Below are 17,671 nucleotides of genomic sequence, written 5' to 3'. Positions count from 1 at the left end.
CAGCTGAGCCAGGCTCAATTTGACAATCAAGCCAGGCTCAATTGAGGGTGACGGGAGGGGTGAGGGTGGTGCCGGTAGGGGTGGGGGCATTGAGAGACATGTTTAACAGATGTTAAAACAGATTTAATGAGGTCCTTACTGGCGGCACTGAAGCTCCCTGGAGCAGCAGTACTCCCCGCAGCAGCCTGCAGGGAGGCACAGCTCCAGCACTCATGGCAGTGCAGTTCTGGCATTCACTTGGCCTACACGCATATGCAGAGGCTAGCTGAGTGTTGCAGCCATGCCGCATCCGTGTGGGCTACCTTAGGGAATGCCGCTGCTCCAGGTAGCTTTGGTACTACTGGTAAGGCCCTGATCTACTTTAAAAGATGTCTCTCGCCACCACCCCCGGCACCACCCTCACTCCTCTTGCCCTTACCCCTCTCACCACCCTCAATCAAGCCCGACTTGAACCATTGAACCAGGTTTGGTTCGGCTCAGTTCAATCTTGGACTCCTCCTTTCCTGAAAGGCAGTCTGGTTCATAACTGAACTGCTTGAACTGCCCTGGTTTGTGGCGGACTGGTTCAAGAGCAAACTGGTTCTGCACATCCCTATCATGAGTCTGGTGCATATGAAAAATCTGCCACATGGAACAGTCTCCAGCCATATTTGAAGTAGTCATCATGTACCACCATACTATTAGCTGCATATATCCAAGGTGGCTTTGGAATTATGTTTTTGCACACCACCCCTCCATGCCACATAGCAAACTGAGAGGACATTCAAAGGCCCTTTATGATTTGGCATGGGGTGATGGCCCGCTGTTCAAAAGAGAAACAAATCAAAAACTTCACTAATGACCAAAACCTTGGGTGTGTCCAAAGTAGCCATTTGGATCCTGGTCAATGTTTTATCCTGAAGCAACTGATTTATGAATAACAGCAACTTAATATCTTCTTCTGTAAATATCTTTTGTATAAATTTACTTTTTTTAAACTTTTGATAAGTCTAATTTACTTTTGATAAGTCCAATTAACTGAGCATGAGCTAGATTAATAGATCATTCATTGTTTGGGTTGAATACTAATTCAAATGCTGGTTAATGTTGCTTGTTTCATTTGGCAAGTTGTTTATTGATTAATGTGGGGAAAATTAAAAGGGATACTAAAATGCCAGCAATGAGAATGCCACACCTATGATTACACAGACATTACTACAAGCAATATTTATATCTAAAATTGGCAAGTTACAATGCCATATTGATTTTTTAAATAAGTAGTTGACATTCTGACTGAAGAAGCACTTGTCCAACAGTTTTGCATTCAAAACAGAAGATCCAGAATCAGGAAAAATGATCTTCCCTCTCTTCTGCAGCTGCCTGAGCCCTCCAAAAATCTGTCCTAGGCCACAGGGACTGGTTTGCATAAAGGGCCTCCCCACTTACACTCAGTCCAATAAAAAATATCTTCATTTCAATCTGCACCAAACCATATTTATCATACTTCTCATAGTCAAGCTATACATTACATTTAAGACATAGTTCAAAGGAACAAACAACGGAACAAAAGAAGCTGCCATATACTGAGTCAGACCATTGGTCTATCTAGTTCAGAAATGTCTTCACAGACTGGCAGCGGCTTCTACGAGGTTGCAAGCAGGAATCTTTCTCAGCCCTATCTTGGAGATGCCAGCAGGGGCGTATCTAAGGGTAGGGCAGGCAGGGCACGTGCCCCGGGCGCCACTTGAACGGGGGGCGCCATTTTGTAAAATTAAAAAAAAATAATAAATGGCTGCCGAAAACAAAATGGCCACCGTTCATGCTAAAATTGCCTCTGTGAGGCCCTAGGTCATGCCAGGCATTGCAGAGGCCATTTGAGCACACGTGGTGGCCATTTTGTTTTCAGTGGCCATTTTTTAAAAAAAAGATTATTTTTTAAAAATGGCCACTGCACATGCTCAAATGGTACCTGTGAGGCCCTAGAGGCCAGTGGTGGGAGGGGGAACCTTTGCAACCGCCCCCCCTCCAGCCTTTAGGACGCCCCACCAAAGGGACTACAGGTTAAAAAAAATTAAAAATATATAAAATAAGACACTGTACACATATTCAGATTCACACTATGTACAGAAAATCAGGGCTTGTGAATACTGAGCTGAAGCTTATGACCCAGGATTGTATTTGCTCTTTTGACCTAGGATTGTATTTGCTCATTTGCTCTTACTTTGCTTCTTGTGATAAGTGAGTTAAATGTGATGTCTTGCTGATATGGCTATTAATGGTGAGTTTGTCTTTGAATCAGTGTGAAATCCTTAATATTAAGGCCCACTGGGAGTTTCTTGCTCTCTTTCTCTCATTTTAACTGTCTTTCTGAAAGACTAGAATATATTCCAAGCAGTGACACAGTTTACTCTGCATATCCTTTAATTATTTACAGAGTATCTGGGAAAAGTCAAATTCTCCATTGATTTTTAAAACTTATGTAATGGTGATGCTACCATGCATAGTAGAGAATTAGACAGGCACTTCTGTTTAGTTTTCCAAGTACATCTCCACATAGTATTTGGGTATTTCATGAGCCCCCACATACTGAAATTTGTAGTTTTCCAGCATTTTTTGGTCTGGCTAAGTCCACTGCTAAATATTTTTTGAAATATTAAAAGATTAACAAGCTTAACTTGTATTTTTCAGCTGATATTATGGCAAAGTTATCTGAAAGATGGGTGTCAGATGCTTGGACAGGGGGGCGCAATTTCAGTGCTTGCCCTAGGCGCTATTTTCCCTAGATACGCCTCTGGATGCCAGGGAGGGAATTTGGAATCTAGATGCTCTTCCCAGAGCAGCTCCATCCCCGATGCCAGGGAGGCAACTTGGAACCTTTTGCTCTTCCCAGAGCAGCTCCATCCCCAAAGGGGAATATCTTATAGTGCTCACACATCAGGTCTCCCATTCATATGCAACCAGAGCAGACCCTGCTTAGCTAAGGGGACAAGTCATGCTTGCTACCACAAGACCAGCTCTCCTCCCATTAACTCTTACATGAAAAATGTGTAATAAGAATTGTGTACTATCTGTCTTCATAGGGGCCCAACCTCTGAGTGACTCTTGGTTCTGGATATGCCTTCCCTGAAGGCAAGTAATTTGGTGCATTTCTGTATTACAAGCAACTCTCTGCATCATGATAATACATCCTCAGAATATTAGACAGGAAGTATTAAATTATATGAATAAACCATGGATAAAGCCCATATTTGTGAACCATATATATATAGGGATTTGATTTTAAATTAGCTCTCACTCATTACTCATTACTCATTCTCTGTACACCTCTGTGTTGTAACCATGTCATCGATGTTCACATTAATAAATTCATGTATTAAAACAATTATCTGATCACACCCAATGCAGTGAAGTAGATGCCTCTGCAGATGGGTACTTCGGACCCATAAAAGCCTTTAATTATTTGTTTCTCAAAGAACACTAACTTCTTTCTTGCAATGCATTAATGCACCTCATCTCACAGTTCTGGAATGATTGCATTAAACTTAAACCCAGGACAATCAGGAAGCAGGATATGACAGAATGGTTTTATGTAAAATCTTGACACCCAAAGAGAAATTTTCATTTCCACAAAATCATCATCATCATCATGCCATTTGAATGAGAAACCTACTAAAACTTCCAGAAAGTTCTCATAGTACACAGCTGAGTGTTTGGGTTTGGTTTTTTAAAAAAGAAAACAGAGAGGTTTTGCTTCATGTGTGGCTTGGCTTCAAATAAAGAACAATGCTACAGTTTCAGTCTTGAAAATGTTATCTAAATACTCCATCTCACTACAGTCCCTGTATAGTACTGCCTGTTTTTAGATAAGGGAGAGTGGAAAATTGTAGCATGAATGAGAATTGTCATAGTGCATGTAAAACAGCAACAAGGAACAGAAGAAAACCAGAGGGAAGGCCAGAATCAGTAGCATCTATAATAGAACATGGTTTGAGAATGTCCCATTGCACCCTAGAATGCAGGAATCCATGTTTACATCCTCTTAATCTTATTACAACACATCTCTTCAGAAGTCTGAGGAGAGACATAGCTGTCTTCTCTGCACAGAAAAGAGACAAGGACTGATTATTCTCATTAGCCAGTGAAGATAGATGAAAATGCAGTGTACTTCAGATGATGGCACAGCATGCAAATAGGTGGGGACACATTTCATTTGGAAAATTCTTTTGAGCAGTCAGATGGCAGAAAATCCAAGACCAAATTAGGCTTCGCCCATGTTATACAGGATGTCCAGAATCCAAAGAACCATAAAACCCCTGCTAACTGGGCACAGAGGCACCTTTTACCGTGGTGATTCTCTTTATTTAGCAGGGGGAGAGTAACTGGCCCTATCCACCCCCAGCACAGTACTTACAGTGACTGTTGCTGGTGTCTATCTTATGTTTCTTTTTAGAATGTGAGCCCTTTGGGGACAGGGTTCCATCTTATTTGTTTGTGTAAACCGCCCTGAGTCATTTTTGGAAGGGCGGTATAGAAATCGAATTTTATTATTATTATTATTATTATTATTATTATATCTTGTTTACACAGTTAGACAGGTGTTATTGACTGGTTTGTTTTATCCAGACATCGAGTCCTTCCCAAGGACTTGGGATGGCTGGATTTTATCATCAATACTGTTGGTTATTATAAATATCGTCGCAAAATATAGGCTGTTCCCAGTAAAGCTGCTTTTTGTAATTGGCTGGTGGTGATTTCTGTGGCCCCGATGGTGTTGAGGTGCTCTTCAAGGTCTTTTGGAACTGCACCCAGGGCGCCAATTACCACTGGGATTATTTGGGTCTTTTTCTGCCACAGCATTTCAATTTCAATTTGTAGATCTTTGTATTTGGTGATTTTTTCTATTTCTTTTTCTTCTATTCTGCTATCCCCTGGTATTGCTATGTCGATTATTTTAACTTGTGTTTCCTTCTTCTCGACTACAGTTATATCTGGTGTATTGTGTGGCAGATGTTTGTCTGTTTGTAGTCGGAAGTCCCATAATATTTTTACATCTTCATTTTCTTCAACTTTTTCAATTTTATGGTCCCACCAATTTTTGGCTACAGGTAGCTTGTATTTTTTGCAGATGTTCCAGTGTATCATCCCTGCTACCTTGTCATGCCTTTGTTTGTAGTCAGTCTGTGCGATCTTTTTACAACTGCTGATTAGGTGGTCCACTGTTTCATCTGCTTCTTTACAAAGTCGGCACTTGCTGTTTGTGGTGGATTTTTTAACTTTTGCTCTTATTGTATTTGTTCTTAGTGCCTGTTCTTGTACAGCCAGTATTAAACCCTCTGTTTCTTTCTTCAAGTTGCCATTCTTAAGCCATTGCCAGGTCTTGGTGATGTCTGATTTTCCACTTATATTGTGCAAATATTGACCATGCAGGGGCTTATTTCTCCATTTTTCTGCTCGGTTCTTGACTTGTTCTTTCTTGTAGGCCTGCTTTGTTTCATTGGTGTTGAATAGTTTCACTTTATTGACCATATGAAGTGCATCTTTTTCACTGTCCTTGATATATTCTTCAAGGCCTCTTTTCTCCTCCTCTACTGTTTGATGGACTTTTAGCATTCCTCTTCCACCTGAGCTGCGAGGGAGGTATAGCCTATCAACATCACTGCGGGGGTGCAGAGCATGATTGATGGTCATGATTTTCCTGGTCTTACGATCCAGCGTCTCTAGCTCTGCCTGGGTCCAGTCTATTATTCCTGCACTGTATCAGATAACAGGTATAGCCCAGGTGTTTATGGCTTGTATGGTGTTCCCACCATTGAGTTTGGACTTGAGGATTTTTCTAACTCTCCTGATGTATTCACTTCCAATTTTTCTTTTAACTTCAGTGTTTGCGATGTTATCAGCCTGGAGAATGCCCAAGTATTTGTAATGTTCTTTCTCTTCCAGGTTCTTGATCTTGCTTCCATTGGGCAGTTCATTATTAATGCAGCACACTTGTCTAGTCCAAACTCCATTGCTATATCGCTACTGAATATACGGACAGTGTTTAGCAGTGATTCGATTTCTGACTGGGACTTTCCATACAACTTCAGATTGTCCATGTACAGCAGATGGTTGATTTTACTTGATGTTTTAGATGTTTGGTATCTGAGGCCTGTTTTGTTTAGTATTTGTGAAAGTGGAGTCATGGCGATTACAAACAACAGAGGGGATAGTGAGTTCCCTTGGGAAATGCCTCTTCTAATGCTAACCTGTCCAAGTGTCTCGCCATTGATTGTTAACTCTGTACTCCACATGCTCATTGCTTTTTTAAAATAAATATCTGAATGTTTTTGCTGACACCAGTTGTTTCTAAACATTTTAGTATCCATGTGTGAGGCAATGAATCGAAGGCTTTCTTGTAGTCAATCCATGCAACACTTAGGTTTGTTTTTCTTCTCTTGCAATTTTCTAAAATCATTTTGTCAATCAGCAGCTGGTCTTTTGTGCCTCTGGTGTTCGGACAATTTCCTTTCTGTTCAACTGGAAGCTGTTTGTTAATTAATAAGTGTTGCATCACTTCATCTGCTACTATTCCAGTTAATAATTTGAACATGGTTGGCAGGCAGGTGATCGGTCTATAATTACTTGGAACTGCACCTTTTGCTGGGTCTTTGATGATGAGATGAGTTTTTCCAGTTGTTAGCCATTGTTCAATATCACCTCCTTGCAAAATGTGATTGAACTGTTTTGATAGTTGTTTATGGAGGCTTGTTAGGTGTTTAAGACAAAAGCCATGCGATTATTATTATTATTATTACTAATAATAATAATAATAATAATAATAATTCTGTGAATTCAAGGGCCCTCAGCAGCCTGATCTGGCCATGCTTCTTCAAAATAATCCCCAAAATAAGTTTAATGGAGCTTACTCTCAAGTGTGTGCATGCTAGACCACAACCCTAGATTTGCTTTTCCTCAAAAAGGAAGGACCCCATCAGCCACCCTCAATGCAAACTGTTATTCAAATTGAGAGAGTTGTGCTATGGCATGGGATGGCCTGCGTGCAGAGGGGAACTGTTCAAAGAAAAAATGCCATAAATTCAATTGGGCTACCACAAGGCCCTTGCATAAGCTCACAGCAGCTCTATTTCAATTTGGCAAACTATATATATTAGTAAAATTGAAAATTCAGTCCCAGATTTCACATCTAGAATACAACCTAACTGACAGGCAGCTGTTTCCAACAAACTCTTGATCAACACTAATCAGCAACAAATCTGGTGTTTAGCAGCATTATTACCATGATCTGTGTCTTTGCCCCCAAACAGCTGATTAGCACAGAGAACTTTCAAAGGTTCATCCAAGCCCTAAGATTTAAATATGGCCGTGAAGAGATGACCAAAGTTGTTAACAAATGTTAACACACACTGTATGTAACACAAAATACTCAGGCTGACATCCTAATCCCACTGAAATTAATAAAACAGATTCCTGATGACTAATTTATTCCATTTTTCAGTGGAACTACTCATGACTAGTTTGGTCTGACTGTCGGCCACACAACTCTTTGGACTAAGATAATTCATTCAAACCCCAGCTCAAAATATATGAAATTGTCTTATGCCAAGTCAGGCCATTGATTCATTAATTCAGTACTCTCTGCTCTCAGTAAATGCTGGCTCTGGGTAAGAATTTAGCAACTGGTGGTCATCTGACCCTGCCTCCAGTATCAGCCACCACTCTCACTCTCCCGCCTTAAGAGGGCACTCCTCTGTGATGTTGTCGTTAGAGTGTCAGAACAGGACTTGGGAGCAGTGGCAACTGTGGAACAACTAGTTTGGGGGAGAAAAAGGGTGGCACATATTGTTGTTTGGAGAGTGAGGATTTTGCTGTACACTAAATACATAGGGAAGTAAGGTAATTAATGTGCTTAGTTTTATTTACTTTATTAATGAAGCTTGCCTGACATTTTCACACTTATTTAGAAAATGGACCAGATTCCTTTCAGAAAATACTGTTTCTGTTGTTTTTATTAGACTACTTTCTGGGCTAGTTTTCTCTTCCTGTCCAAGAAAATGTGGTAACAAAACCTGGGGTAGGGAGAGAGGCCAGTACCAGGACAGCAAAAATCTGCAGGTGAGATGACCCTGCATTCCTCTGCACACATAAGAACAGCCCTGTTGGATCAGGCCCAAGGCCTATCTAGTCTTTTATCCTGTTTCACACAGTGGTCCACAAGATGCCTCTGGGAAGCCCACAGGCAAGAGCCGAGGGCATGCCCTCTCTCTTTCTGTTGCTCCCCTGCAAATGGTATTCAGAGGCATCAGAGCCAGTGTGGTGCAGTGGTTAGAGTTTTGGACTAGGGGAAACCTGAGTTCAAATCTCCATTCAGCCATGAAACTCACTGGGTGACTCTGGGCCAGTCGCATATCTCTCAGCCTAACCTAACTCACAGGGTTGTTGTGAGAACAAACAAAACCATGTATACCGCTCTGGGCTCCCTGGAGGAAAAAGCGGGGTATAAATGTAAAAAATAAAATTAAAATTAAAATAAATAAAATCTTGCCTCTAAGGCTAGAGGTGGCTTATAGCCACCGGACTAGAAACCATTGATAGACACCCTCCATGAATTTGTCCAAACCCCTTTTAAAGCCATCCAAGCTAGTGGTCATCACCTCATCCCATGGCAGAGAATTTCATAGATTATGTGCTGTGTGAAAAAATAATGAAACATGATCTCATCCAGCCAAGTTCCTGGTCATGAAGGAAGCTAAGAGGTTAACCTGGCTCCTGGGAGGCTGGAAGAATGTCCTACCTGCCTAGCTGCTCTGGCTTCTGCTGCTTGTTCTGGAGTGAGTGAATGAGGCTTCTTTAAACAATGGAAGGCATTTAAAATCATTAATTCAAGCTGTAGGGCCATAATATACTGTGACTATTTTATCTGGCCACTGCTGTAAAGTTCTAGTCTGGTGGATGGAGGAGTGAAAGAGGGAGTAGGAAATATTTTTGAGGAGTGTCCGCTACCCATTGGAATTATCCCTGCTTGGGAGATCCAGGTTCAAATCCCCACTCAGCCATGAAAGCTACTGGGTGAACTTGGAACAGTCACTGTCTCTCAGCCTAACCTACTTTCCAGGGTTGTTATGAGGGTATAATCGGCAGGGTGGGAGAACCATTACGTTGCCTTGAATTCCTTGGAAGAAAGATGGGTTAGAAATATATTAAACAAATACAGGAGAACCCCATTATTTGTAGGGGTTCCCTTCTGGGGGGACATGGATAGTGAATCTGTGAATAATGGGGCATTGAAGTGAATGTAAATTGAGCAGTTAGGTTCTCGCACCACACCAAATTGCCCCCCAAATCACCCCTCAAATGGACAAAACAGGTCAAATAAAGTGCCCTACTATACTCCACTGCCTGCAAGGCATGTGAAGATGTCCCCCAAAAGTTGAAAAAAAATTGGCCGAAAACAGCCCTTTTTTGCCATTTTTTGAAGAGTGAACCATAAAATGGTTCACTTATGGTTTTATGAAGCATAAAATGGCTCCCAAAGTCAAAATGTGGCAGGAAATGACCTCCGAGGTCATTCCTGGCCACCCCAACCCACGGATACACAGGTTCAACCCTTTTATTTATTTATTTATTTATTTATTTAATTTATTTTATTTATTTATTTATTTATTTATTTATTTATTTTGAAAAATGCATATACCAGGGTCAGGCATCTATTACGTGACCGCAGATACGGGAAACTGCGGGTGCTGGACTCGTGATTAACAAGGTTCTCCTGTAATAAAATAAGAGCAATGAGGCTCTATCAGAAGAATGTGATAGCACTAGGAGGAAGCAAGGAAGAGGGGGCCAATCTGGAGTAAGCGCCAAAGTCCCTCTTATGCCTTTACAAAGGAGTTCAGGTCACATCCTCACACCATGTGAGGCAGCCAGGGAATGACACTCGCTGCTTTTGGCCTGGTTGTTGCCACTGCCCTGCACAGCATTGGAGTGCCCCCCCAGAATCCTTTTTCATCCCTCTCTCTGGCACAGCTAAACAAATTTCTCAGAACCCTATCTTTTATAGAAATGGATTTCCTATTGTTTTCTTCTGCATTCATTTTCCATTTGTATTTTGTTGAAAATGTCCATAGCGTTTTGAAAAACAAAGTCAAGTATTTGGTGTGCATTCTTCTAAACTAGATACATTCAAAAGCAGGTGTTTGATTTATAAAGTGATCATATAAATTAGGCAGTAATTGGTTGACTTTTCAAGTTAACCAATTCTACAGTGTGCATAACAAAAAGGAACCTATAATTAGAAGCTTATGGAGTATAATAGCTCTATAATTTTTTAAAAAACAGCATTTATAGCATTTGCACTTGATAGCTCCTCAAAATAAGCAGCAATTTCTTTGTTCCTTCTCAACTGTCTCTCTCCATGTCATCTTGAGATAATAGTTGCCTGTTCACTTTTGTGGATTTGTCAATCTCCTGCACTAAAGCTAGACACACACATTCTTCAGAAAGTCACAATCATTTTAGGAGGTCTAAGAGTCATATGCAACAGAGACGCAAGTTTGGGGCGGTATAGAAATATTTTAAATAAATAGATAAAAACATTTGGCATGTTTTTAAGGGAAGCTGTTCCATAGCTGTGCCAGCTGCCCTTTCTAGGGTGCATTCATAGGAATCACAGCTAAGATCCAGGAAGTAATATGACTGCTCTACGCAGCAGCAATTATGCCTTAATAGAATAACGTCGCCACATCTGGGTCTGTACTGATATAGACAAACAATACAAGATTTGAAAAGCAAACCAAAGTCATAAGCCATTCCTGCACCTTGAGCAGACCGCAACCACAAAACAGAGTCATGCGTATGCAGCAAAGACAGCAGCCTTTTTTGGAGAAAGCAGCACAAAACAAACAAATGAGTGCCTGCAGCAGTGCCTTCAATCGTGGCTTGACCGGCAGGAATTAGCTTGCAAAGCTTTTCATGGCATGGCAATAAACACTACCACCCAGTGGCAGTTTAAGGTCTCTGTGCACCTCAGGCAAGCTGCCAAATGCTGCTCCTCCCATGTGCGCCCTCCTCCCCTTCTCTCCCGCTGCCACTTTTTAAAGTAGTGGGTAGAAGAGCACCCTGCCCCCTAGCTGGTGCCCCAATAATCCGCTGCCTGAGGTGACCACTTCACCTAGCCTCATGGGAGGGCCGCCCTGTCATCACCTGTTAATTGTGCAGATCAGGCCATTGAGGGAGGCACTAGTATGGGAGCCTGATTGAAAAATTGGCAACTCTCTCTCTCACTGTACTAAGTAGAAGCCAGAAATAAAGTTGCTCAATGCATTACACAGACTTAACAAGTATAGTCCATGGTTCCAGTGGTGGCTGGTGAGTTGAGGCAGTGAGGCGGAGTAGAAGGTGGAGCATACCTTTAACGCTCAGTAAAAGCTCCTGCTGCATCCTCCACCACTCAGTTGGCTGGTTTTTGTGCATGGCAGCCATCTGAGGGGTCCAACGGCCATGCTGATCCCTCACATGTTCTCTGCATATGTGCATCAGCCAGCTGAGTGGTGGGGTGGGTCACATGGCTTTTTGGCTGTGTGGGATGCCAGGCAGCAGTGGTGGGAGCTTTTACTGGGAGTTAAAGGCATACTCCGCCTTCAGCCTCCACGTTCTTCATAGTTCTAGTAACCAAACTAAAACTTCGGTAAAATGATGAAGTTATGCTGAACATTTTGAAATACAAAATTTAAAAAATGCAAAACATATTTTAATATGCATTTGTAAGCAGCAACAACGGCAACAAACCTTTGCAGGAATCATCCTCAATAGGCTGTTTGAAAGCAGTTATGTCACTGAAAGTGCAAAGAAACAAAACTACTTTATCCTGTTCATTTCGAATTGGAGCAATTTTCACAAAGAACCAAACAGGTGTCCCTAGAGGAAAAATGACACAGAAAAACTGATCAGTGATATAAAATCTGTACAGAGTGCCAACCATAAGGTTTACAGGAAAGCCATGGGACTAATGTTAAGGCAGCTGTGAGGAAAATCAAAAGTCATAACGGCCTTCTCAATTCTGTCTCTAACATTTTGGAGTAGATTAGGGCCAACTGCAGAACCACTTTCTGCTCCCTGTAATGCAGAATCATTTTCTCTGCTGCCTATAATGCATATAAACTAGCCAAGGTTTGAAAGACTAACAGCTAGTTCATGCATTGTGTAGTGGTTAGAGTGTTGGACCTGAGTTCAAATCCCCATTCAGCCATGAAACTCACTGGGTGACTCTGGGCCAGTCATGTATCTCTCAGCCTAACCTACCTTACAGGGTTGTTGTGAGGGTAAACATAACAATGTACACTGTTCTGGGCACCTTGGAGGAAGAGTGAGATATAAATGTTAAATAAATAAATAAATAAATATCAGGCGGTGTTTTCCCTGCATGGACTATAGCACTGCCTGCGTGACCATGGCCCCATGAGAAAAGTCTCCCTGCACACAGAAAACTAGTATGTCAGGGCAAAAGATTCTAGACTAGCCTTCTTCCTGATGTGCTACTTTTCCATTTGCAGGAAGGTTTATATTTTGTGGGGCACATTCAAACATGCAATCCACCATTTCCAGTCTAAAAGGTACAGTCCAGGAAAAGCTACATCATGCAATTCTGCAGAAGGTGCAGATCTATTAATAGGTAAATTTCCTGAACATAGTGAACACTAATCTGAAGGGAGGACTAATTATTTATTAAATTCTAGAAATAATCACCAAAAAAATCAGGTATGCTACCAATACAACTGATAATAGCCATTGAGGCTCTACACACGATCAGTCCTGAGCAGGTGGGGCATTTAGGGAGCCTCCCGATGCTTGTTGTAGCCTCCTAGTTGGCAGGCTCCTCATGAGTTGCCACAGCATGGAGCCACGCCGCAGCATCTCATGATCAAAAAATAGGGTTAGCGGAGCGCTCGCTTTGCTAACCTCATTTTAGGGGAGGGCTACTCTGGTGGGCTAACCGCCATTAAACCACCAGGCTGTCCCACGAGCCTGGTCATTCTCACAATGGGAAGAAACCAGGCTGGTCTCTCTTAGCCTGGTTCTCCCCCATTGTGAGAATAGCCTTATAATCTATTAATACAGCTAATAAGCAGTGCTAATTACAGCAATGAAAGAAGCTAGCCTGCCAGATTATTTCAATGGCTGACTAATTTCTAGCCCAATCCATATGTTCCATGTGAAGAGGTATGCTTTCCCCTCCCAGATCTTACAAAAGGATCATACCAAAAATCAATTGGATCCAGTATTCTGCTAGCCATAGTAGCCAACCAGATGCTTCCAGGAAGTTCACAATGAGGACCTGAAGAAGGAGCCCACCCTACTGTTGAAGTATTCAGTATTGCCTCCAAACATGGAGGTCCCATATAGCTATCATAATTTATAGCCCTTGATTGGGGATGTGCAGCACGTTTCAACAGGGAAATGTTTCAGCTCAAATTGGGCTGTTTTGAGGGTTTTGAGCTTGAAACAAAATGCCATCTAAATAAAAGGACTATTTTGAGCTTGGGGCAAAATAACCCCATTTTGAGTCGAAAAGTTTCTATGTTTTGAGCACCATTTTGGAGGCCTGTTTTTCCCTTGCTGATTGGTTTTCTGGCACTGGCTACTGATTGGCTTGAGATCTCCTTGCTTCTTGGTTGGCTTGTTATCATACAAATCAAGAGTTGTCATGGGCAGTGAATTCTGGGTCACTGATTCCTTTTTGGCCATTTTTTGACTGTGTATGAAATGTGGGTTCTGTGTTAGGAGGAAAGGATTCCCTTTTACTGTGTGCTTCTGCAGTGTTTTTCTTTTTCAAGGCAAGGTTACAAAGTGCATTGCAATTACACTTGTGTGCACTTGCTGTTACACTTGTGTGCACTCTGGGAGTGCAGCTTGTTCTGGCCACAGGGAGCAATGGGGAAACTCGAAACAACCCACTGTTCCTCATGGGTAGCTCCTAGGGACACAAAAATGAATTGTTTGGTAGGGCATGATGGGTGCTACCCACCACTCAACCCACCAAAAAAATGGGTAAGTGGGCAATTTTAAACAATTTTTTAACCTTTCCTCAAAACCCCCATAGTTTCCTAAAACACCATGCATTTTAGCATTTCTGGATTTGGATGCAGAATCAACCTGAGATAGGAGATTGTGTTGCATTAGTGGTTTTATGTACTGATCACACAATTCTAGGAGAGCTAGAAACCAGAACTGTTGTGGCTACCATGGGGCAATTAGAATCACATTTGAACCATACAACAGAATTCTCACTATGACTCAAGTCTCGGCAGTAGAGGAAACATTGGGAACATGAACAGAAGCTCCCAATCCAATTGAACTGAATCCCTGAGACAACCAATATCAAGTCAGACCATTGATTCACCTAGTTCGGTACTGTCTAACTGGCAGCAGTTCTCCAGGATTTCAAAGATGGCTATTTCCCAGCCCTATCTGAAGATGCCTAGGATTGAACCCGGGACCTTTTCAGCACAGGCACTTCCACTGAACAATGGTCCTTCCCCATTCTCTGTTATAAAGGAAACACTGGAGTTGCCAACTTATAAGTATTTCCATTGATGCAGATACTTTCATTTATGTTTGTTTAGTTTTCAGAGAAAGTAAACTCCTCTCCTTTTGATGATCAATGGCAACTGAAGGTGCATACAATGAACTAAGCCTTCCTTGGCTATGCTGGATAGAAACATAAGAAGCTGCCTTCTACTAAGTCAGACCATTGGTCCATCTAGCTCAGTATTGTCTACACTGACTGGCAGTGGCTCTCCAGGGCATCAGGCAGAGTCTCTCACATTACCTGGAGATGCCAGGAAGTGAACTTGGACCTTCTGCGTGCAAGCAGATGCACTACCACTGAGTTACAGCTCCATCCCCTAATGGAAATAACTTATAGCACTAGTGCACACATGTAGTCTCCCATCCAAATGCAAACAAGGTGGGCCCTGCTTAGCAAAGGGGACAATTCATGCTTGTTACTGCAAGACCTGTCTTCCTCCCCAACGCTTTCCTAATGTTGAAATCCCAGACTTTGCTACTTGAAAGTGGACCACGACAGCAGGCGAAGGAATGCAAATATCTGGAGCAGGTTTAAAAACCTGTTAAACATGTTTGACCAGTGACTGGAGTGGGAAAGAAGAAATAGGGATGTCCATTAAGGGCATAAGAATTAAGGGGACGACCCTTCTCAGTTGCTGCCCTGAGACTGTGGAATGTGCTCCCTACTGAAATACGATCCTCCCTATCTCTGACAACATCTCTGCACTTGAAAACCCACTTCTTCAGCCAAGCTTTTCCAGCTTTTTAAATTTTTAAGTTTTAACCTGTTTTTAATTTTTAGATTGCCTTAATCATTTTAAGATTTTTGTGTATGTTTTTACTTGTTTTATATTGTTGTTAACCACCCAGTGATGAAAGTTTGGGGCAGTGTACAAATTTGACAAATAAATAAATAAATGACATAAGAACAGCCCTGCTGGATCAGGCCCAAGGCCCATCTAGTCCAGCATCCTGTTTCACACAGTGGCCCACCAGATGCCTCTGGGGAGCCCACAGGCAAGAGGTATGTACATGCCCTCTCTCCTGCTCTTGCTCCCCTGCAAGTGGTATTGAGAGGCAAATATATGTAACTATATTGGTTAACCTAACAGTTCTTATCAAAATCCCCCAATACCTTTTTTAAAGCCCAAGGGAAAACCTATTCACAGTTCTCCTGCATCACGTCTGAGTTGAACCCAACGGTCCCATAAGGGTGGTCAGTATTACCCACATATTGTCGACAGGAGGCTAAGAGAAATGGATAGCAATTTGCCTAAGGCCACCTTGCTCGTTCATGACTGGCATGAGATCTGGACCAGGTAATTCAGTTTCGAAATTCATCTTGGTGCACACATGAAGCACACAGGCACTTTATGCCAAGTACATGTGCTCAGGGAGGCAGGTTTAATCACTAGACCAGACTGACAGACGTACCAGCGACACACCATGTCTGCCAGGAACAAAAAAGCAAGACATGTGTCGAATCTCTCTTAATTACTGGGCATGATAAAGCGCACAGCTGAATTTGAGTTACATAACAGTTACAGCTGACCTTTGCGACTCTCTCAGTCAATAGTACACTATTCATTGAGTGGTGTGCGGGTTTTTGGGGTTTTTTTTTTAATGCTGCTTCTGTCTGTGCTGCAGGATCCACCCTGTACTTTGCCCTGCAAAGTTGCATCTTTGTAATCAGGATGAGTTAAGCAGATCACATTCTTGATATAAAGTTTTTAAATACAAGCTGAGTGAAATATCCTGCATCTGACTGCACTTAAGATTAATGCTCAGGGAAGTCCAAGTATGACTAACTGCTCCACTGTAGAGAGAGGAAGAGAGGAGGTGACTGGGGGATAACTGGCTTGGAGGCTTCACAGAACAAGCATGAAGCGAACTGCAGTTACACCAATAGACCCAAAGAAGCCATTTCCAGTGTCTTAGAAGGCGCTGTCTTTGTGCTTCCTGTCATGGGACCCATTTGCAAGCTAGTTTGTAACAGGGTCAAGATGTTAGACTTTTACATTTTAAGATGAAGAAATTCCATTTCAGTCCCTGAGGAAGTCTCACAAGACACTGAGGTTACTCTCTCTTGTACTAGGATCCTGAGAAGTCATTGAAGAACAGAAATAGTCTTCAGCCCGACAGCTATTTCGATAAGATTTATAGGTTATCTGGCTCTTTGATATGCTTTTAAGGAGGTGGGGGAGGCACTGGGGAATCTCATGGTTTCCCTTACACTTTTCCCACACAGGGTTCTAAAAATATATTCCTGAAATGCGTTGCACAATGCATTTAAACTAACACCACGGTATTAGCTTGTGGTTAGCACAATAGCAGTTGCCTGTTGAGTTCAGGAACTAATTCCCTGCACTGTAACAAGAGAATGAGCGATTTTTCCTGACTTTTTCTACAGCCTCAAAAATGGTTGAGTTTTGAGCCCTTTGACATTAGACAGGGTAGACAAACACTAAACTTCTATGAAAGTAATTATTGTTACTGTTGTCACTGTTTATTATTTATAGAAGCATCTACTGCTTTGCTAGGTGATATACAATGCAAACCACCCCTATCACCAAGTTTTCACTTAAAGGCTGTGTTTATTTATTTTATTATTTGTTTGTCTGTCTGTCTGTTTGTTTATTAGACTTTTATACTGCCTCACCCAGATGGCTCTAAGTGGTTCACAAAGATAAAAACAGATAATAATAAACAAATAAATAACTTATTAAAACAAAATTAAAACCAGTTCAAAAACATTTCAGTAATCACTAAAGACTAGGGTAAAAAGATATGTTTTTAGGGCTCTTTTAAAGGCTGCTAAAATTCTTAAGCCTCTAATATCCATAGGGAGCAGAGCACATTCCAGAGCCCGAGAACAGCTACAGGGAAGGCCCAATCCTGAGTCACTGTCAGGCAAGCTGGCAGCAGCAGGAGACAGATATCTCTTGATGACCTTTAAGTGTGGTGGGGATCATACTGAAGAAGGCACTCTCCCAGGTAACCCAGTCCAAAACCTTTTAGAGCTTTAAAGGTAATTACCAGCACTTTGTATTTTGCCCGAAAACATATTGGCAGCCAGTGCAACTGTTTTAAAACAGACAAAATATGGTCTCTACTAGGGATGTACGAACTG

The 17,671-nt window shown here is 41.8% G+C and overlaps 1 protein-coding gene across 12 annotated transcripts in view; it reads right to left on the bottom strand.

The window, feature by feature from the left end:
* KCNH1 (potassium voltage-gated channel subfamily H member 1) overlaps window positions 1-17,671 on the bottom strand; it is a 429,320-nt gene that overhangs the window by 353,263 nt on the left and 58,386 nt on the right. For all 12 annotated transcript variants that reach the window (XM_053310371.1, XM_053310400.1, XM_053310445.1 and 9 more), the window contains one exon: window positions 11,764-11,892. In XM_053310371.1, the coding sequence (XP_053166346.1) occupies window positions 11,764-11,892 (129 nt within the window). The remainder of the gene's footprint in view (window positions 1-11,763; window positions 11,893-17,671) is intronic.

Source organism: Hemicordylus capensis, chromosome 1 (genome assembly GCF_027244095.1).
Source record: "Hemicordylus capensis ecotype Gifberg chromosome 1, rHemCap1.1.pri, whole genome shotgun sequence".
Taxonomy (NCBI): Eukaryota; Metazoa; Chordata; class Lepidosauria; order Squamata; family Cordylidae; genus Hemicordylus; species Hemicordylus capensis.
This window is presented reverse-complemented; position numbering and strand designations above follow the sequence as displayed.